The sequence below is a fragment of the Giraffa tippelskirchi genome, chromosome 7 (genome assembly GCF_054371585.1).
Source record: "Giraffa tippelskirchi isolate mGirTip1 chromosome 7, T2T-mGirTip1v1.2.pri, whole genome shotgun sequence".
Taxonomy (NCBI): domain Eukaryota; kingdom Metazoa; phylum Chordata; class Mammalia; order Artiodactyla; family Giraffidae; genus Giraffa; species Giraffa tippelskirchi.
In genome coordinates, this window is record NC_137281.1 from 98,206,208 (window position 1) to 98,229,620 (window position 23,413).

The 23,413-nt window shown below is 38.7% G+C and overlaps 1 protein-coding gene across 1 annotated transcript in view; it reads right to left on the reverse strand.

Moving 5' to 3' along the window:
* Window positions 1-23,413, reverse strand: part of FSIP1 (fibrous sheath interacting protein 1) — a 201,463-nt gene that overhangs the window by 125,301 nt on the left and 52,749 nt on the right. Inside the window, exons 9-10 of the mRNA XM_081507144.1 lie at window positions 17,403-17,561; window positions 6,911-7,051 (exon numbers count right to left, since the gene is read on the reverse strand). Coding sequence (XP_081363270.1) covers window positions 6,911-7,051; window positions 17,403-17,561 — 300 coding nt within the window. The remainder of the gene's footprint in view (window positions 1-6,910; window positions 7,052-17,402; window positions 17,562-23,413) is intronic.

The window sequence follows — 23,413 nt, forward strand, 5'->3', positions numbered from 1 at the left end:
AAGGTGAAGTCCTAACCACTAGACTGCCAAGGAAGTCCCATGTTTCTTTTTCTAAAATTTTAGTTATGGTCTCATGCTGCTGCTACTGCTGCTAAGTCGCTTCAGTCGTGTCCGACTCTGTGAGACCCCATAGACGGCAGCCCACCAGTTCCCTTTGCCTCCTTGATCTTCCAATGCAATCACTCAACCTCTCCTCAACCCTGCTCAATTCACAACCCATTTTCTCCATTTCTGGTGGACTACAGAGGGCCATCAGAGAAGACTCCAAGTCTTACTAGCAGGTACCATTTCATAGCTAGGGTTTCCAGTCTCAGCTGGGTGGTCATCATTATTCACTATTGCTTCCTTCTCAACCTCACAAGGTCTATTCCCATTCTTTCCTACCATTTCAAGGCCCTATACCCACTCTAAATCTTATTCTGACCATATGGCTTGAGTTCTAATTTACAGAGAACATTCGGGCATGACCACTCTCACCTTCTCTTCATCTCTGAACCTCCACTTCTAGGCCATCCTTCCCTGCTTTCATTCTAAGTCGGGAAAAGGGTATCTTGATTCTTCTCCAAGGCTCATCTCTCTGTCTTCAATTTCATCCTCTATACTATATCTGCCCCTTCCTTATCATAGAAACAAACTTATTATTAACATTATTAATATGGCATATACATAACAATAATAATAACAACATTTACGTAGCACTTGAAATGTATCAGACCCTGTTTGAAGCACTTAATGTGTGTTAACTAATTTAATCTTCATATCAGCCTATGAGGTAGGTATTAATTACAACTATCCCCATCTCACACATCTAGGAACTGAAGCACTGAGAGGTCAAGAGACCTGTCCAGGGTCACACAGATAGTAAGTACAGAGTTAAGATCCAAACCCAAGTAGTCTAGCTTTTAACCACTATGTCCTATGTATAGAAGCTTACGTAACATGACTATAACCCAGGTAGGTAATGTAAAGCAAAGTGGGGTTAGAAGACAGTGTGGACAGAGAAGCCTACAGAGCACCAAAACAAGGGAAAGGAACTCTGAGAGCTAGATGGGAGGGTCAGGGATGAAAGGTACCAGAGGGTACCACCTGAAAAATGATGGAAAGGGTACTTCTGGCATTTGTTGCCTATTCTATGAATATGGCTAGTTCCATTTCCTCCTGATTCCATCATCTCAAATTATCTCCACACAAGTAGTTTGCCTGACAGATCTTCTGGCATTTGTTGCCTATTCTATGAATATGGCTAGTTCCATTTCCTCCTGATTCCATCATCTCAAATTATCTCCACACAAGTAGTTTGCCTGACAGATCTTCTGGCATTTGTTGCCTATTCTATGAATATGGCTAGTTCCATTTCCTCCTGATTCCATCATCTCAAATTATCTCCACACAAGTAGTTTGCCTGACAGATCATGACCAAAGCCAACGGGAATCAACTAGATGAGAGGTGAATGGCTCAGCACTAATCTTCCCCTACATGTGAAAAAGTGCTCGAAGCACAGCACCTTCACACACTCACCATACACAAGCTGCTTACTTGTGCTGGAGAAACTGACCTACACCATCCACATCCAGCCATCTTTTTATTTCACTGAAGTACAGTTGATTTACAATGTTGTGTTAGTTTCAGATATACAGCAAAGTGATTCAGATAAGATATATACTCTTTTTCAGATTCTTTTCCACCATATGCTATCACACAATATTGAATATAGTTCCTTGTGCTATACAATATGTCTTTGTTGTTTATATATTTTATATATAGTAGCATGCATCTGTTAATCCCAAACTCTTAATTCATACCTCCCTTTCCGCCTTTCTCCTTCGATAACCATAATTTCATTTTCTTTGTCTGTGAGTCTATTTCTGTTTTGTAAATAAGTTCACTTGTATCGCTGTTTAACATTCCACATGTAAGTGATATTATATATTTTTCTTTCTCTAACTTACTTCATTTAGTATGATAACCTTCAGGTTCATCCATGCTGCTGCAAATGGCAGTGTTTCATTCTTCTTAGTGGATGAGTAATATTCCAGTGTACCTCATCTCCTTTATCCATTCATCGGTCAATGGCCATTTGGGTTGTTTCCAAGTGGGGTGCATGTATCTTTTCAAATTAGAGCTTTCATCTTTTCCAAATATATACCCAGGTGCTGTGCTCAGTCGTGTATGACTCTTTGCAACTCCATGGTGTGTAGCCCGCCAGGCTCCTCTGTCCATGGGCATTCTCCAGGCAAGAATATTGGAGTGGGCTGCCATGCCTTCCTCCAGGGGATCTTCCCAACCTGGGGATCAAACCCAGGTCTCCCTCATTGCAGGTGAATTCTTTACTGTCTGAGCCACCAGAGAAGCCCCATATGCCTAGGAGTGGGACTCAATACTAAATCCTCCGTACAGCTACCCAGCAAGTGTTACTCAAGCCTAATTGGAAAACCTTGCCCCAGACAGACCACTCCCACTGAGATCCTTCTGACTTTCTTCCCTAGTATTTACTAGGAATCTGGGGCGTTATGGCTTCCCAACCACGATGTTTTCTTTTTCATACACTACAAAGAAGAAAACTAATACTTCTAATGTCAGTCCTTCAAATCTCTTTAGGAAGTTATCATGTGTGACTTTTATACCAAACCATTCCTCCCCTCCTTCCCACAACACACACACATGAATACACATACACACACGTACACACATGTCTTTCCTTCACCAGGCTAAATAAATACACCCAGCTTCTTCAACAATCCTTCCTATGACCTGGTTTTAATATCTTCCTTATCTTTGTCACTCTACTCTCCAAGTGTGATCCATTTTGCTTACCTCTTCTTTGATGCATAGCACAGAAGCAACATTATACTGCTAACCTATACTGAGTAAACCCTAAAGATTTGTTTTATCTATGCTGTTTCTAGAAGCCATGACTTATTCTTCCTCTATTTACAGAGCCAGTGCTCAGGCCCTTGTATGCCCACTGAATTTGATATTACATTTGTGAGCCTTACCCTCATTTCATTGTTATCTTCTTCCCCTAGCTCCTAAGAGCTAGATCCACTGCTACCAATATCACCACCACCTCCAGATTAAATCAAATCCTACTGCCTCAAACAATCTTGACTAATAAGGCATATGTGCATCTGCAGCCTCAGGCTACCATCAGACACACTGGATTAAATCACTTTTCCAGCCTTCACTGATAATCGGTCCTAGGATACAGGCAGCTCCAGGAGTGCCCTCATAGGGCTCCGACATTGCCCTTTAGCTCACTCTTTCCTCCTTCTATCCCTAAGAGTGGTGTAGATTTGATCCTTTAATCACCAGTTCAATGGCCACAGATTACTTCTTTTACCTAAATCACTGATCTTGCAACAATGTTCCATTGCAACAGAGACAATAAGACAAACTGCAAAATTAACCATTTACAGAAACTATCATTTAGAAAACAAGAGTCTCTTGTCTTTAGGTAAGAGGCTAACTTATGGTGGCTCAGATGGTAAAAAATCTGCCTGCAATGTGGGAGACCTGGGTTCGATTCCTGGGTTGGAAAAATCCCCTGGAGGAGGGCATGGCAACCCACTCCAGTATTCTTACCTAGAGAATCCCGATGGACAGAGGAGCCTGGCAAGCTACAGTCCATGAGGCCACAAAGAGTCGGACATGACTGAGCGACTAAGCACAGCACAACATAGCATATACATAAATGACAATGGCACATTCTCCTAAAAAGAGTTACTTAATTTCCAAAAGAATTTTCAATAGAAGATTTAAACCCATTAATACCAACTAGTTAGGAAGCACATAAACTGAGCTTTAGATACTATAAGTAACACCATCTCTCATTAAAAATAAATATGCCAAGAATCACAGGCAAAAGGGCAAAGGCCAGCTAGCCCCACTCCCCTGATTTTAAAGTAATAAAACTTAGAATCTAAGAGACTAAGCGACTTATTCAAAGAAAAAGACCAGGCTACTGACAACACAAAGACTCCAGTTTCCAGCTTCCCAAACCACAAAGTACCTAGAAGTCTATGAGGTACAACAGGCTTCACAGAGTTTGAAACAGACACAAGATCATCCCTCAGAAGTACACACAAAGTACACAGTATGTTTCATAGGACATTATGAGACACTAAGCAACTAAAACATAAAGACAACACAGATCAATACTCATGGGCCTTTATCTGCCAGATACCAGTTTCTGAATGTGTTGACCATAAAACAGAAAACCATGAAATTATCATTTACATAAAAGCTTCTAAATATTTTGCCCATGAATGCTAGTAAATATAATAAATTTGCACATTTTACTTAGCAAAAAATAATGCTAATCAGAAAAGACAATGTAGCACAGTTGTTAGAAGCTAACTACTTAATCTCTATCTCTTCTATTTACCAGCTATGTAACCTTGAGGAAGGTACTCAACCTCTCCATGCCTACATCTCCTCATCTACAAAATGAGGATAGTAGTGTTTACCTCACACTGTGGTTGTGAAGATAAGTTAATAAATTGTAAACTGTATGGAACAGTGCCTGGCATGTAGTAGGAACACAATAATTGTTTTTCTCTATTCATTTTTTTGCCCTTCTCTACTTACATATTATTCTTTTCCACTTAGATAATCAAGCAATTCTTGATATTCATCATATTTCTTTAAGTCTAGCCAACCACCATATGACACTGGATTGAAATGTAAGATTTTCTAAAGGACCCAGGTTTTCAATCAAAAACTAAATAATGATAAGAGACATGGTATAAAAGGATGGATACATGTTCAAGGCATAAGACAAATGGTCAGAAATCAGGAGAAGTGAGTCATGGATAATCACAGGCTTTGCCTGCCTTGAATCGGCATGTGTGGGGTGAGAAGTGCCAACTGTTCTTAAAACCAGTCAAATTACAAACATTTTATTTACCACATCAAAGTTTGCAATGCCAATCACCACCACCACAGCTACTAGCCAAAAACACCTTTGTACTTCCTAAACATTCCTACTTCTTTTACTTCTTACCCATATCAACAGACTCAAGGAGAAAAAACATCCCTCAGAAAACAAGAATAGAGGTTTCCCTGAAACATAATTCCATTAAACTTCCGATGAAAAGTAAACAAACAGTGAATGGCAAAGAGAAGCACATGCAGTTGCCTGACTCGTATCAGGTAGACCCAGATACCCTTTAAGTCTGAGCCAGTGCTGCTGTCCACGGCTGGCAAACAGGAAGAGCAGTTCAGCTGGACGTGACCATGAAGGGTGAAGAAACTTGGTCAGGATTGGTAGACAATCTTCAAGAGTTCTGACGAGATTAGAATCTAATCAGTCACTTACCTGATACTTACTCTCATGGAACAGCTTATGAAGTGGAATACTGAGAGAAGAAAGTGACAAGGTTATAAGAGGTTAGACAGGAGGTAACGATGCTGAGAGAAGGATGATATACAAGTAGGGACAAATAAGAAAAGATTTTCAAAAACTCAAAAGGAACAGTGGTAAGACAGAGCCACAAATAGAAGTACTGGTTAATACTTAAAAGAGGCCTGAAGATCACTCAAGATAGTAGTATTTAGTAGGAAACAGAAAGTAAATACTGCTGACAATTATGATTGACCAGCCCTGGGAGAGGATGTAGGTAGAATCATAAGTTCAGCCTTGCCATGCTTCACCTTAGGTTAAAAAACAAAATTAAACATGCAGCCAAAATTTAGAGACATCCAATGGGTATCTGGAAAACCACACTATTACACAGCATTTCTAATAGTCTTAAAATTAAGTTGATTTAAGAGTTTTCGCTCATCAGCAAAAATGCATCTTTAAATGGCAAGCAATTAAAACATGAAATAGGCTCAGATGGATTTAGGATGTATTAATGTTAATGAGTATTAATATTAACTAAGATCATGCATCCGGTCCCATCACTTCATGGGAAATAGATGGGGAAACAGTGACAGACTTTATTTTGGGGGGCTCCAAAATCACTGTAGATGGTGACTGCAGCCATGAAATTAAAACACGCTTGCTCCTTGGAAGAAAAGATCTAGACAGCATATTAAAAAGCAGAGACATTACTTTGTCACCAAAGGTCCATCTAGTCAAAACTATGGTTTTTCCAGTAGTCATGTATGGGTGTGAGAGTTGGACTATAAAGAAAGCTGAGCGCCGAAGAATTGATACTTTTGAACTGTGGTGTTGGAGAAGACTCCTGAGAGTCCCTTGGGCTGCAAGGAGATCAAACCATTCAATCCTAAAGGAAATCAGTCCTGAATATTCATTGGAAGGACTGCTGCTGAAGCTGAAATTCCAATACTTTGGCCACCTGATGTGAAGAACTGATTCAATGGAAAAGACCATGATGCTGGGAAAAATTGAAGGCAGGAGGAGAAGGGGACGACAGAGGATGAGATGGTTGGATGGCATCACCAACTCAATGGACATAAGTTTGAGTAAACTCTGGGAGTTGGTGATGGACAGGGAAGCCTGGTGTGCTGCAGTCCATGGGGTCACAAAGAGTCAGACATGACTGAGCGATTGTACTGAACTGAATACTAATAATTAATAATATATTTTTATGAACCAAAAGTGAGAGTATTTAAGCTTTAAGTTCAATATGTAAAGATGATCTTACACAGAATAACTACCAAATTTTTCCACACAAAAAAAGAACATTTATGTCTCTTAGACACAGAATATAGGCATGGATCTGACTTTAGATAATATTTCACAGGTTTATATTATCATATTAATTAATTAGAGCACTAGTTCGGTTCTATGAATTACACTTTTAGCTCTTAGTCAAATCCTTACTGACAAATCCCCATGTTTTCTTGACCGATGTAACACATAAAAACAATCATAAATTAGTCAAAGGAAATTGGGACGTTTTAATACAACCAAATGGTTACTTTGAATAAAAAAAGATTTACCACATTTTCCTTCATCTTTCTCAGCTTTTCATCTATCTCTCTCAACCGATTCTGCTGATCCCGTTGTTCTTTGGTGTTTCGAAGAACCTTTTCTCCTGGAGTTACTTCTGTATTTCTGTCATCACCATTAAGATCAGGTTCCTAATTCAAAAAAAAAAAAAAAAAAAATTCATACACAGGCTGAAACTGTACCATCACACATTTTTCCAGAGTAACTGAGCCCTGAAGGTTGGCTTGGCTCTTAATACAATAGTCCTTCTCTTCAAATTAATACTTAGAAATAATTCTCTAAAGTCTTCCTATTTGGTGGGGAAAGGTCCAATTGTACATAAAAAAAAAGGCAGTTGTACAACAGTGAAAAGAGAATTGGGCTTCTCAAAGTCAGGAGTTTTGAACTCTGGGTTTTCCTGGTTCCTGACTGAGATGGCCTTAGGGGAATCAAAGAACGTCTCTGAGCTTTAATTTCATCATCTGCAAAATGATAATAACTTTAAGACCTAGCCCCAAAGTCATCACAGTATATCACATGCATGCATAAATCTTAATAACTAACAAATACAGGTTGAATATGTTCTTTGAAAAGAATAAACATTATGTAATGGAAGTATCTCATTAGGCTTCAGTACTATCAGCAATATTTGAATTGACAGAACCATATTCTCCCAAAGTTAGTATTATTTCTAGATAATTAAAATGGCTATTTCTTGACAGAAATCTGGTCTTGTATCTGTAACTAAACTTCCTACATTTCCTCCACAGATTTCCTCCTCTGTATTGTCAAGAGGTAACAGGCAAAAATGACATGTTTTAAGTTGCCTTAGGCAGAATCTGCCCACATTCTCATTCCTTAAGTAGAGTTGGTCACCATTTCACTTTTAATACCTTTTTCAGTACCTTTTCATCAAGGCCTTTCTCTCTTTCTCACCGCCTCCTCAGCATTCACTTGAACTAGTAGTTTTCAGACTCCAGTGTGCTTCAGTGTCACCTCCAGAGCCGGTGAAAATATTCAAAGGCTCAGGCTCCACCCTGGAGACTTTGACTCAATAGATAAGGACTAGGGACACCTGAAGAAACAACTGCTCAAAAATTTGAGAACTGCTGACTTTAAGGACAAAGTCCTCACTCCTTCATGGCTCTTCAGACTCATCTCTTGTTGCTTGGGTCTAAGACTCAAAACTCCAGGGATATTGCCCACTGCTAGTTCTCCACTCTCCATGCCTCTTCCTTCCAACTCCTCATAGAGACTCTTCCTTTTCTGCTGCTGCTGCTGCTGCTGCTAAGTCGCTTCAGTCGTGTCCGACTCCGTGCGACCCCATAGACGGCAGCCCACCAGGCTCCGCAGTCCCTGGGATTCTCCAGGCAAGAACACTGGAGTGGGTTGCCATTTCCTTCTCCAATGCATGAAAGTGAAAAGTAAAAGTGAAGCCGCTCAGTCGGGTCCGACTCTTTGCGACCCTATGGACTGCAGCCTACCAGGCTCCTCTGTCCATGGGATTTTCCAGGCAAGAGTACTGGAGTGGGTTGCCATTGCCTTCTCCTCTTCCTTTTCTGAGCTCAGCACAAACATATTTCCCTACAAAATATCTCCTGACACACCCAGTAAGGGCAATTTCTTTCCCAGTCATGCCACATGTTCCCTCACTGCACTTACCACACTGTCCCCACCCAGACAGGATCGTGACTGGTCCCACCCTGTGTCCCTGTACCCAACACAAACCTGAAGCTGGATCAGCACTGCCAACAGACTGTAATTTTGGTTCTCAGAACTCTGATCACACCAATGTTTTAATGAAATTCATACTGCATAAAGCTCTAATGAAGAGACTATTAACAGAGTATCTCAATTTTAAGAAGTGACTCTCTTACATCTTATTTCCCCCAAAGGGGACTCGCTTCTGGTAGCTCTAGAAGTATCCATTGAGTAAATTACAAACAACAAGATCTTTAAGAAGGAAATCTAATGTTAAGGAGGAGTTTGTAACAGCTGGTACCAAGGTCTCCCTGCAGCTCTAAGCACCCAGCATTTTATGGCCCACTTTGAAGTTAAGATACACAATGTCTCCATCTGTTTGAGCTATTACACAATACCACAGATGGGGTGGCTTATAAATAAAAGACATGTATTTCTGACAATTCTGGAAGTGTGGAAGTCTAAGACCAAGGTGCTGGCAGATTTCATATCTAGAGAAGGCCTGCTTCCTACTTCCTAAATGGCCATCTTCTGGCTATGTCCTCACATAATAAAAGGGACACAGAAGCTCTTTGGGTCTCTTTTACAAGGGCACTAACTCTATTCATGGGGGCTCCATTCCATGACCAAATTACTCCCAAAGGCCTCCCCTCCAAATACAATCACACCGGGGATTAGATTTCAACATATAGATTTGGTGTGTACATATTCAGTCTACAGAATATAATGACCTGAAAAACACCCAAACTGGATTTCATTTTTAAATAGAAAAAATATCTTTTAAAGGACATTATTTTAAAAAATCTACAACTGTGATTTTCTAAAAATTATTGGATAGGCTAAAAAAGAAAAACAGAAAAAAAATTGTAAAGTAGACGTCATCAATATTTTTAAATTTTACTTATCCAAAGCCACCACTAAGAAAATAGACAAGCCACAGGCTGAGAGAAAAATACAACACATAAATATGACACAGTATTTGCATCCAATATATACAAGGGATTCACACAATTCTGTAAAAACAAGAATCAATAATTTTTTAAAATCTAGTTTTAAAATGACTTGAACAGATACTTCATAAAAAAGATAACATAAATGACAAATAAGCACATGAAAAAGTCCTCAACATCATTAAGTCATCAGAGAAATGCAAATTAAAGTCCCAATGAGGTCACTACATAGCCACTAGAACAGGACAAATGAAAAAGTTTGTTAAAATTAAACATTGGAGAGGTATGGAGCAAGCAAACTCTCACACGTTGTTGGTATCAGTATATAATGACACAAACATTTTAAGAACTGCTTGACAGTTTCTTAAAAAATTAAATGCTTGTCTAATCCTATGACTCAACAATTCCACTCCTGTGTCTCCATCTAAGAGAAATGAAAATGATGACTCAAATTTTGAACATGAATATTCAGAGCAGCTTCATGCACTTAGCCAAATGTCTACTAAAACCAGAATGATAAACTATAATGAACATTTGATGCAAGCTGGGACACTCACTCTTTCTCCCTGACCTCTGTCTTGTGGTTAGGTTTAGTCAATGTTGGGAAGGAGTGTTAGAAGGTTGGAGGGCAGCAAGAAAAAGAGTTTGGGGTATTCTCCCCTTCCATTCCCTGCTTTGCCACTATGATTTGGGGAGCAATATATCCCTGACATGCCCATTAAGGGGATTTTCTTAGATTCAACTGAATATTCATGTTCAAAAGCAAACAGAGGCCACACTTGGAGCCAGTCAATTCAGAAAGATGAGTGCATGCATGCTCAGTTGCTTAGTCACGTCCAACTCTTTTCAAACCTATGGACTACAGCCCACCAGGCTCCTCTGTCCATAAGATTCTCCAGGCAAGAATACTGGAGTAGGTTGCCATTTGTTCCTCCAGGGAATCTTTCCAACCCAGGAATTGAATCCACGTCTCCAGTATCTCTTGCATTGGCAGCCAGATTCTTTACACTGAGCCACCTGGGAAACCCCAAATCAGAAGGCTATAGGACAAGAAACACAGTGTCAGGTATCCTTGGTCAATGGGAGTTTTTGCTGCAGTCCACATCATAACAATATAGGTACAAGGGGCGAGGAAGCTACCCTGGCTTAAATATTTCATATCCAATAGAAGCCTCATCTGTTGAAATGACTCCATAGGTACATTATCTGGGTCTCAGCAAGGGACATTCCCAGCCACAAGAATCACTGCATTTAGGGAAGCCCAAAGTATGGCTTCCCCTTCAGGTCTCTATAATTCTTCCAATCCAGAGGTCATTTTTAGCATAAGCAAAGTTTCCTCCTATCATTGTTGACATTCCAACTTTCATCAGATTGCCACGGAAACAGCTCAAATTGTCATGCTGAAGAGGGAGGAGTTGGTTAATCCTGTGCTCATGCCCAATACGATTACAATTTTGGATGGCAGATTCTTCTACCACAACTCTAGCCTCCCCAAGTTCCAATACAATTTTTCTTTTCCCTAACCCCTCGTGCTAGTCCCTAAGCATCCCAGCATCTCTTATTGGCTCCTTCCTTTAAATCTATAAATAGTTCCTTCATTTCATTACCTTCAAAATCCAACCTGGGTCAATCTCTGTTCCTTGCACAGAAATCTAACTGTGTATGTATGTGTGTATGTGCACACACTTGAAGAGAAATAGACTGGAAGGAAATTTAGCTTGATGGTAAATGGTAAGGTAAGGTAAAAATCTTGATTTTACCTTGTTTTTCTTAGACGGTTCTGTATTTCCTGAATTTTTTACAGTAAACCTATATTGATTTCATATGCATAAAAAGTTATTTTTTCTTTTTAAGAAAACAAAACATCACCAAGCCTATCTTCATTCTGCTTTGATAATGTGACTCTCTATACCAAAAGATACTGGTCTCAAGGTTAGATTTTAGCCCGAGTTCTGCAAGTCACTTTTTCTTTCTTGGTCTCAACTTCTTCTGAGAAAGTTTCTTCCAGTTCTGAAAGCTGAGTCTGCAATTCACCACAATTAAAGCCAAGGATATATAATATCTTTCCTCAGTCTTTGTCTCTGATAGCATAACCATATAGCACAAATATTTGAAAGGACAGCATGTGATGAAAGCAGAGGCCAAGAAACGGTAATCATTTGTTCTGGCAAAGATTGAATACTGGTATATTCAAGAAGCTCTGTGGTGCCAGGAGAGGTTCTGTTGTCACATCCAAGTGCCAATCAGTACCGTCTGTTTTCCTGATCATCAGAAAGATCTTGATTTCCTCTGGGTGCAAATTTTTAGCAGATTTTCTGAACATGCATATTGTTTCTCTATTTCTTGAGTCATAGAGAAATGCCTTTATTCAGTTAAAGTAAAATTCAGTTCCATAAAAGCTCTCTATAATATGCACAAAATATCTAAGGAGCCACAAGAATAGAACAGATCATGAGGTCAAGATATTTGCCGATTTGACTAATTGATTGCCAAGGGAGTCTAAGTTCATTATTAGAAAAATACCTGTGATGTTGACTGAGCCAACAGGGGTCTTTGAAGCTAAGTAAACCCATTTCTAAAAGCCAAATACAGAGGAAATTACCCACGCCTTCATAAGTTATCTGATATGAAAATAAGGCATTGAGTTAAGGGCCAGAAAAATACAAACCTGCCTAAACAAAGCCAGCTTGCCCTGTGTTTTCAAGCTAATGGTATGCTTTTCCACAGGCTACTGCTATTTCCTGTCATCAGATGGATCTTTCGCCTGGCAGTACTAAAACTAAAGAAAAAATTTTTTTAGCCAGATTGTTTTTATCATTTTGAAATACTTCCATGAAATGAGAGAAATCTTAACTACACAAGAAGCTTAGCATAGAAAAACCGAGAAATATAAACTTCAAAGTAATCGGTAAAACACAGGTAGCAAGAATTCCACAGATTTAATTGGGAATGTTTGCCAGGTGGCACAGTGGTAAAGAATCACAGTGGTAAAGAATCTGCCTGCCAATACAGGAGACACAAGAGATGCAGGTTCGATTCCTGGGTTGGGAAGATCCCCTGGAGGAGGGACCAAGAGGAGCCTGGCAAGCTATGGTCCATGGGGGTCACAAAGAGTCTGAATGACTAAGCTTGCAATGCACATGTTTGCCAGGTTAGCATCAGAGGCAAGGATGTCTGAATTAACCTCCTGTTTATTCCTCAATCCAGAAACCCATGCTCTCATGGCATACTTCTATATTTTGTTTAAATGAACAGATGGTTAATAAGATTTCTGTGCTTTTGACTAACATACATAAAAAAACTCCTCAGTTCCTGACCTTGATCAGCATATTAAGTAATTTGAGATCAAGTGAACAGCATGGCCATTATTGGAACTCGGCAAATTCCTGGACTCAATAACAAAACATCTTTTAAGATTACACATCAAACCATGTTTTATATTTCCTCAAGGTTAGCTAACATTGAAACAGAAAGAGATCAAAAAACAGTTAATTGCTCATCAAAATTTTCTTGGCAATAGAAGAGGTAAATACAGCTACAATTTTCCTCAATCAAATGTTTGTTAATATTTGTTGGTCTTATCAAAATCATATACAACTGAATCAACAGTTTAAGAACAAGAAAATAAATTGAGTTGAGGAGAACCTTTATAGTCAATTAAACTAGCTGACTTAAGAACAAAGAAATTCCTCATATGTCAATGAGAGCCATTTCTGAACACTCTCTCCCAACCAGGAAAACAAAATCTAATGATGAACTGGAATGCTAGATTTAGTAAGACTGATTGCATGAGAGATGAATAAATTATACTTCTTTACAAGAGCCAAACTGAATAGAACTTATTATTGAATCCAGTTGCTAAGGACTTAAACTGAGTGCTTACATAACGCCTATATCTTGGATATTTCTGGAGAAAGCTGGAATGTAACACAGCTGCAAATAAGAAATACAGTAACTAAATTATAGAACATCACTCAATTTTATGGTGGGATTTACAGTACGTGGAAAGAAATAACTGATTTGTTGGAGGTTAGGGGATGGATACAAAAAGGTATGCACAGTTAAACCGCAGATCCTAAGGAAAAAAATTGCTTCAATTAGTTCTCTTTTGCTATGATGAATGAAAATAAAAAGCAGATGTAAAACTGCAACCACATGATATTACTCACATTACAGCAACAGCAGCCATTCTTTCTTCTGAAAGTGACCACAAGCTTTATTTTACACTAAAGAAATCAGACATGTGAAAGCCAAATGCTGCTTTTAAAACATCTCCATGAAGCTAACAGCAAGGGCACCTACATGAGAACACTGTAATCAGCAAACTCATAAGGAAGAGATTCCTCATCTTCCCCTTTCACAACAACCAATACTTCCTTAATCTCAGAGTCACCTCTCTGGAGCCCCTCAAATTATTGATTCATCCTGGGCTTATGTGCCTACCAGTTGAGCATCTTATTGCTGCCACAGTCAAGTAAGTCAGAAACCCTGCATGTTTCAACTTGTTTGGGAAACTATTTTCTTGATCAAAATTTTAAAACTTTCAAATGAATTTTTAAAATATCACTCCTTATTAAAATACCGCTCCTTCATCAAACTTTCCCTTCCCTGTGCTCCCCCAGCATATGTTTACCATGCTTCTCATAAGATAAGTTCCCATACTGTGGTTCTTCTTTCACTGAATGGTCGGCCCACTGCACAAATTGGTCTATGTTTATATGTCCTATCCTCTAGTATCCTACGAGCTGCTTTAAGGTCGGAGGTAAAGCCACATACTAATCTGGATACTCAACTTCCACATCATCTCTCATGAAATAACAGGCATTCAAAGACGTTTTGATGGCCTGGGCAGGGGCTGAGCAAGTTAGTTAAATCAAGAAATAGGCCCATGTATTGTAGGTAACAAAAATATGGTGTGATGGACGGTGTAGCAAACTGGAGAACTTGTGCTTCATGGAAAGCAGCAGTTGCTACTCAGCTCAGTCCTATACTTTGTCAATCAAGGCTTCAAGCCTAATGTTGCCAGATTTTCTAATTTTTCAAAAGAAATCTGGGCTTTTTATATGAGTTCACCCATTTTCACCAGTTTTCAAATTGTCAAATGGAGATGGTGGCCTTCTCCAGGGACTCTGACCTCCTCTACCTCACTCACTGGTTTCTCTTCCTCCTCCTATCCCTCACTTGAAATGAACTTTCTTGATATTCCTTATGGATGTGCTTTCTCTCTCTCCTCTGAACCAGCAAAGCACTTTGCTCATAGCCTTCTATTGTTCTTACCTATGATGGCTTGTACCACAGTTATCTATATATATTCTGTGCCTCTCACAAAGCAATAAGTTCCTTAAGTCACTTATTATATTAATAATAACATCTTTGGCTGAGTTTGGGGGTCAGACACTGTGCTAAGTACTTTACACATATTAACTTGTAACTCGCCTATACTTTAAAAGAACCCTCAGGAATAATATTATCATTACTATTTTACAGATGAAGAAACTGAGGTTTAAAGTACTTCTAATTAACACCCAAGTCCTCAGAGTCAGTAAGTAGAAGAGCAAGAACCTGAAGCAAGGCTTTCTCACTCCACAGTTCTATATGTGCCTGACTCATTTTTTAAATGCTCTACAATTCCTTGCATGCAGTGAGCACTTGATTAATATTTGTTTAATTAATTGTTGAAAATAGAAATTTATATTCCACTCAAAAGGCATTTTTTTCTTAAAGAACATGGAGAAAAATTACTGATGAGTTAATGGTTTCCAGAAAGGCTAAAAACACCATGACTATGCATTATGAATATTTGTGGTTCAGCAATAGATTAGAGGCCATTCATCAACTGAATAGATATGAAGGGTTTATCCTGAGATACTTTTCAGTGTATTATTCAAAAAGAATTCCAATCCAAAAATAACATCCGTAAAGTAATCTGCCATGCTAGCATTTCTAGCTTGAAAATTCAATGTGCAATACTGGTTTTAGTTAGAAATGAGGAAATGCCAACAGGAAATTGAATAAAAGCTCAAAAGATTTTTTTTTTTGCATACAAGGAGCATTAATTACCTCCTTTCAATAACTAGGATGTCACATTTCTGTTTCTACATCCAATGGGAGTCCCAAAAGGCAGTCTTCTCTTTTCTCTAATTTGTTTCACATAAAAATATATAATATCAGTATGTAACAATTAAGTAATGTACTGGTTTTCCCTTTTATTATTTTTTAAATATTTTATTTAAATCATAAATGCTAACTTTGAAATGTGATTTAAATGACAATGACAGCATCTGATCATTGTCACACTTTATCAGAAGTTCTAATGGCTGAACAAATCTCTAAATTCTAAGTCTCTCTTTCAAGAATAACATTTGATGATTGTGAAAAAGACATTTTCTGTATTTAGGACCATTATCCAGCTTTAAGATCTCAGCGACCTTTGAAATCTAACAACAATAACAACAGCAAAAATCAGCTATAACAGAGAAAGAACAAAGAATATCCCTGAGCAATTTTATTCCCCTGTCCTGGCTTCCTCCTTTTGGGAAAGGGTACCCAGTAAACATAAACTAGCAGCAAAACTGCTGATGTGTCCAAGTCCTAGGAGGACAGAGATTCTATAGTTCTCTCTTAGAACTCTGACCCCAATCCAGAAAACAGTGGTTCCCACTACCACCACTGAGCTGTGCAAAGGACTCAAAGGCAGCTGTGCCTGGTCCTTAGGAATGTAATTTAAGGAAGCTGTGATGGCTCCATAAAGGTTCCCTCACAACCAAACTTTCTTGGGAACATATTAACACTGCTCCTTTCCCTTAAGGTAGTTCAACTGACCCAAATCCAGATCCCTAATCTTCAACTAACAGCTTGAAGAAAAGATTCACTATAAAGCAGAATTATTACCTACAGACTACTGATATTATTTAAATCTTTTTAAAAAACAAGTAAAATCACAGGCATCTAATATTGTTCAGAAAATGATTTAGTGATATGTTTACAAAATTGATAGAGGATTAGTAGACTAACACAAGACCAGCCATTTTCTCTTCAGGCAAAATTACCACCCAACTGCAAACTAGATCCCACAAAATACTGAAACCTAGGGCAGGAAAAGAATTTACTTTTCCAAAGATGCTGTCATTCTTTTGTTTTTCTTCACCTTCTACTAGTTACGTAAAAGAATATCTGAGGGAACTGTCAAGTGAAGAATCTTCAGAGGATAGAAGTCATCAGCATGGTGAGCTTCGTTGTTTAGTCACTCAATTGTGTCTGACTCTGAGACCCCATGGACTGTAGCCCACCAGGCTCCTCTGTCCATAGAATTTTCCAGGCAAGAATACTGGAGTGGGTTGCCATTTCCTTCTCCAGGGATTGAACCCACATCTCCTGCAAGTCTCCTGTATTGGAGCCACCAGGGAAACCCATATGGTGAGCTTCACTGCTTGTTAAAGTAGCTAGAAGAATGTGGCAGAGTAAGGGACAGGTGACTACCATTGCTAACTCCTAGAACCAAGGAACAGAGAGAAATAAAGCTCTCAAAGGAATGAGTGCTCTGTTGATTCTCTTCCCTCTCCTCTCCTCTGTTCATGATCAAGAATTAGCTTAAGTCATAAAGATATAATAATATTAAAATAAATATTTCCTCAGTAACCCATCCTAGCAAATTACCAATTGAAAGAATAATGAACAGAAAGTCAGCCAGGGAAAACACACACTGCTGTGGAAATCACTATCACTACAATTATAGTCATGGGGAAAGCAATTGGGAAGAAATCTCTTTAGTTAACAAGAAGATTGTCAAATGATGTGAACTAGCGTAGGTACATATAAACCTGAAATCTATAGGCTCTTGAATCAAATATACCTCATCATTCTGATGTTCTGGTCTTGAAGAAGAGCTAAAAACTGTTGGGTAGGTGGCAGCAAGTTCTTGGAGTTTTGTGTCAATTTCAGCAAGCTGCTGACGCTGGGTGACTGCAAGTGTGTATCCTTCTCCCGGGACCAGCCAGCCACACTGATCTCCCTAAAAGGAAACAAGGGTCACCAGGTCATTCTCACACTACGTTTTTCCCAAAATACACCTTTCAAACAGCCACATCAATGCTCCTCACAAAAACAAATAAAAATTTTAAATTAAAAAAACAGAATTAACTTGGGATAGCACAAGAAAAGAATTAAATAGTTTAAGGTTCATTATCTGCCAACTCTGCATAAAGTATATTCTTATATTTTGCAAGGTTTTCCCACTATGGAATAAATCTCTTAGCCTCACAGTCTGAGTCTCATAACATCCATATTTCTCCACTCTGGAAAAGTGGTTTGTTGGATAGGAAGAAATCATGTTTACACTATAGTGGACATGTTATTTTCAAAATTTGTCCCTGAAAAGTAATTGAGCCTATAAACTCGGTTGTTTGAGTTTCAAGATCACAACTGGTCATTCAACTAACATTAGTGTCTCTTTTTTATTTTTAGTTTTGTAAATTAATTTTTATCAGAGTATAGTTGCTTTACAATGTTGTATTGGTTTCTACTGTACCGCAAAATGAATATATGTATATGTATACATATATCCCCTCCCTTGGATTTCCTCCCCATTCAGGTCACAACAGAGCATTAAGTAGAGTTGCTTGTGCTATATGGTATGTTCTCAGTAGTTTTCTATTTTATACATAGTATCGAGTGTATATGTGTCAATCTCAATTTTAGTTTCTTCACAGGTTAAAAGCCATTCATAATATTTCATTCAAAAATCCCCTACTGGACATATGTATACCTGTGGCTGATTCATGTTGATGTTTGGCAGAAAATAACAAAATTCTATAAAGCAATTATCCTTCAATTAAAAAATAAATAAATTTTTAAAAAAAATCCCCTACTGTGGGGGAGGCCTTATACTGGGCACTAGTGATTCAATATGAATCTCACACATTCCTGCCTTTAGGAGTTCTCAGCAAAGATTTTAACAAGGTGTGAAAAGTATTGGTAAATCCAGGGCTCTACTGGGATCAGGGAAGGTCAACTAGCCTCTCTGAACAGGAAAGAGCAAGGAGAAAAAGTGTTTGGAGAAGGCTTCTTAAAGGAAATAATCAATCTTAGTAACATCTTAGAGAAACAACACAATCAGCTGTGCACTTTAAAACTGGAGCTGGTGAGGGTGAGATGGGAGGCAGAAAATCCAGTTAAGAAGCAAAAGCCATAATCTAAAAGAAAAGTGATGAGTGTCTGAACTTGGAATGTTTCCTAGGAATGCAGAACACAGAACCAATTCCAGAGATACTTAGGAAGCAGAATGTACAGAATCTGGAGATAATTTGATGGAAGAATGAGGGAGGAGTACCAATTAAGCATAAAAACCAAATTTCTGATTTTTATCAACTAGGGGGATAGTGGTCATATGGATCAAAATAAGGAATACCAGACACACAGGAGGTCTGAGGAGGCAAATGATGATAATGAATTCTGTTTGGGGCCCTTCAATATTCATAGATATCCCTAGGATATCCACAGATTATGTCAGGTAGTTAAATATGTTTGTCTGAAGTTCAAGATAAAGACTTGGAAATAAGTATTTTGGACTCACCCATAATTCTATGGTGGTTCAAACCCTCAGAGCATGGGAATGAGTGAGGTCACAAAGAGAAGCATGAAGACAGAAGAACTATGAAGAACACTAAAAATAAAGGGGCAGATGGAGGGCAAGGAAGCCTAAGAATTTCATGTCTTTTGGTTTCATCACTCTAATACCAGGGATCAATCCCTAACTGGTAGCCAGAAAAAGTACATGCAAAAACTTATGCAGAAAGACTTAACATTTGTCTCTCCCTGGCCCCAGCATCCTATCTCCCTTCCTGCTTCAGTGACACTAATACTGCATAAGCCTCTCTAGAGAACAGGTCCCCACCAGACATGCCTTCTCCCTACCCACTGGCATCAAGAAGACAAGCAAATGAACTAGATTTGGTCAATTGGAAGTAAACACCCTGCCTGGACTTTGACTCTTGAGGGAGAGAGAGATTCAAAGATGCAACGAAGGTGGGGAAAAGATTAATGGTGACAGCAAAAGCAGTGAGGATCCAGTTTTGGCAACAGTGAAGGTGGCAGCAGTGATCGTTAGCACGGGTGTCTGGAGTCTGGTGGCTGCAGTGCAACCCTGAACCAGTCTGCTTCTGAGGAGTTTCTAGGGCCATTTTTCTGGCTACCTTGATTTCTGCCTGGTTTACAAACTTGGTCCTTCAAACTTTCCACTGTGCCTTTGAGCTACCCAAGTCTCCAAAAAAATTCATTTTCTCCCTTTTTTAACCAAAACTTGCCTCCTTTTCTTGCAACCCAGAACACTGAATTTTTTTGCCATGTTACTTATAATAAAGGATAATTGCAAAAAGTCTGAAAATAGGGAGAAAGTGAGATTATAGTATATCCATATAAGATATATTATAGCAATAAACATTTAAAATATACTTGCAAGTTGGCATATGAAAATTACACATAATTATAAAAAATTATCTAACTACTCACAAATAAATTCTGATTTTTTTCCCTAAATAAAAGTGATATAAATACTGTATGACCTAAAAGAGAAATAAGAATCTGACAAAAAAAAAAAAAACTATGGAATCAATGATTAAATATTGGTTAATAAATTTTAAATTCTTGTTTGAACGGAATTCTTTTTAAATGACACTGGAGGTAAAAGAAACTGTTCAATTAAATGCAGCAGAAATTGAAATGTTTCATGTTTTATACTGTTACAGAAGGAAATTGCGTGTTGTTGTTCAGTCACTCAGTCATGTCTGACTCTTTGCAACCCCATGGACTGCAGCATGCCAGGTTTCCTTGTCCTTCACCATCTCCCGAAGTTTGATCAAAGCTATGTCCATTGAGTTGGTGATGCCCTCCAACCGTCTCATCCTCTGTTGTCCCCTTCTCCTCCTGCCTTCAATCTTTTCCAGCATCAGGGTCTTTTCTAATGAGTCGGCTCTTCTCATTAGCTGCCCCAAAGTATTGCAGCTTCAGCTTCAGCATCAGTCCTTCCAATGAACATTCAGTGTTGATTTCTTCAAGATTGATTGGTTTGATCTCTGTGCTGTCTAAGGGGCCCTCAAGAGTCTTCTCCAGCACCACAGTTCAAAAGCATCAATTCTTCAGCGCTCAGCCTTTTTTATCGTCCAGCACTCACATTTGTACATGACTACTGGAAAAACCACAACTTTGACTCTACGGACCTTTGTCAGCAAAGTAATGTCTCTGCTTTTTTAATTCGCTGTCTAGGTTGGTCATAGCTTTTCTTCCAAGGAGCAAGCATCTTTTAATTTGATGGCTGCAGTCACCGTCCACAGTGATTTTAGAGCCCAAGAAAATAGTTTGTCACTGTTTCCCCATCTATTTGCCATGAAGTGATGGGACTGGATGCCATGATCTTCATTTTTTGAGTTTTATTGAGTTTTAAGCCAGCTTTTTCACTCTCCTCTTTCACCTTCATCAAGAGGATCTTTAGTTCTTCTTCGCTTTCTGCCATAAGGGTGGTGTCATCTGGGTATCTGTGGTTATTGATATTTCTCCTGGCAATCTTGGGTCCAGCTTGTGCTTCATCCAGCCCAGCACTTCGAATGATGTACTCTGCAAATAAGTTAAATAAGCAGGGTGACAATATACAGCTTTGACGTACTCCTTTCCCAATGTGGAACCAGTCCATTGTTCCACATCTGGTTCTAACTGTTGCTTCTTGACTTGCATACAGGTGTGTAACATGTAGTAGATGATATACGTGTTTCTGCCTACACTTGCAATGTGTACGAGTCTCACCTCCCTAAGACAGAACCCAGAAAATGCTCTTCACCACCTGCTTTACAGCTAGGATTCAGGCCAGTAATGAGGGTCTACAATCAGATTCACCCGTCTAATACTGATTTAGATGTGAGGAATTTAAGATCTGATGCAAAACCCATTTTGCTGGGAAGGGTGACAGCAGAGGCTTCCGGCTTTGGAGAAAGTCATTTGTAGTTGTGAGTTCCCAACATAGGGAAAAATCTTTAACAAATTCAAAGTATCCTAGACAAATTGAAGAGACTATTACACCCATGCCATGAAACATGCCCCTATAAAGAACAACCAGCCAGCATGAGTTCTGAGGAATTCAAACATAATTATCATGTTAGTCACCCTCTTTATGTTGGATTTGTCAGAGATGAAGTAGCAGAGCACTCCAAAAGAAATGGACAAACAGACAGTTGAAAGAATACAGCAAATCTGAAGCATAGCAAGAAGTCTGGTACAGTTTCAGGAAACAGTAGATAGATCAGTCCCTTCCTCAAAGTGGCAGTCCCTTCCTGCCACATTCACATCTTCCTCCTCTGATCTCTATTCCATCATGTGTCACCACCTATCTGGCTTCATAGAATCTCCATAGAAATGTCTATCTCCCACAGCAGATAATACAAAAGGACACCTTCTCCTCAGAGGAGCTGCAGAAAGAACTTTCAGCAAATATTAGTTTAAAAAACAATAATAACTGTAAAAATAGCAACAATCTCAAAAGAGGGCTGCACGAGCAAAGTAAGCAGAATAGAGATGTTTGAAACTCAACTTGGAAAACTGTAAAATGAATGTAGATGAGCAAAATGACAAAAAGGATAAAGACTATGAGAAAAACAATTAAAGGCCTGGAGGAGAGATCCAGGAGATTCTATACCCATGTATGGCTTGGTACATAGGCTGACCTGGTCCCCTTTTCCAATCTCTTCCTTCTTTGCCTTCCTCTGCTAAAAAAAGAAAAAGTGAAATCCTTGAATTTCCAGTCTTGACTGCACAGCTGTATGAAATGAATGACTATGTGCAGTCTTAGCTTAGCCAGTGAGGTGCAGGTAGAAGTCACGGGGAGACTACAGCTTCCCAAATGAAAAGGCAAAGCTTCAGAGATATCTCTTTTACCCTTTCCTTTCCCCCTTTCTTTCTGCCTGGAAAATTTACATATTATCTACAGATATAGCAGTCATCTTGCACACTGAAAACAAAAAGACATTAAGACCATGAGTCAAGAAGATCAAAAGATACTAGGTACTTACACGTGGATTTCTTGTTACAGAAAAAAAAGTAAGTTTCTTATTTAAGTCATGGTTTATAAAGTTTTCTGTGACTTGCAGTTAACCTCATTCCCAATTGATACCCCCACTTTATAGGAAGCCCAAAAGGAAAGAAAAAGAGATGACAGAAGAGTAGAAATAACAGAAAATAATTTTCTGAACAGATGAAAAAATTGAACCTTCAGGTAAAAAGTGACTATATAGAAGATGCCATGCAAGAACAAAAATGTTTTTAAAGATGCACACAAATAAGTTCTGATAAAATTGGTGAACTCAAAAATAACGAGAAAAATCCTACAAGCTTCCAGAAAGGATTTTACATCTAGAATTTAGTTAACACCATTTAAAGCTACCATTTGAAGCCATCATTCAAGTGACAGAAGAATTAATTTTTGAATATGCAAACACTCAAAAATTATCTACACACCATCATATTTAGGGGAATTCTTTTAATTTCAGAAAAACAATTCAGGAAAAATGATTTTGACCCCATGGCCTGTAGCCCACTAGGCTCCTCTGTCCATGGGATTTTCCAGGCAAGAATATTGCAATGGGTTGCCATTTCCTCCTGCAGGGGATCTTCCTGACCCAGGGATCGAACTCGCAACTCCTGCATCTCCTGCATTGCAGCCGATTCTTTACCACTGAGCCATCAGAGAAGCCCCAATAAACAATTAGTTGAGTTTAAATACACAGGTAATAAGGTGGTTTTAAAATCTGGCTATTGTTGAGAAAGATTCCTAAAATATAAGAAGCATACTATTTTTAAAAGGAAAAGTTATAACATCCTGGA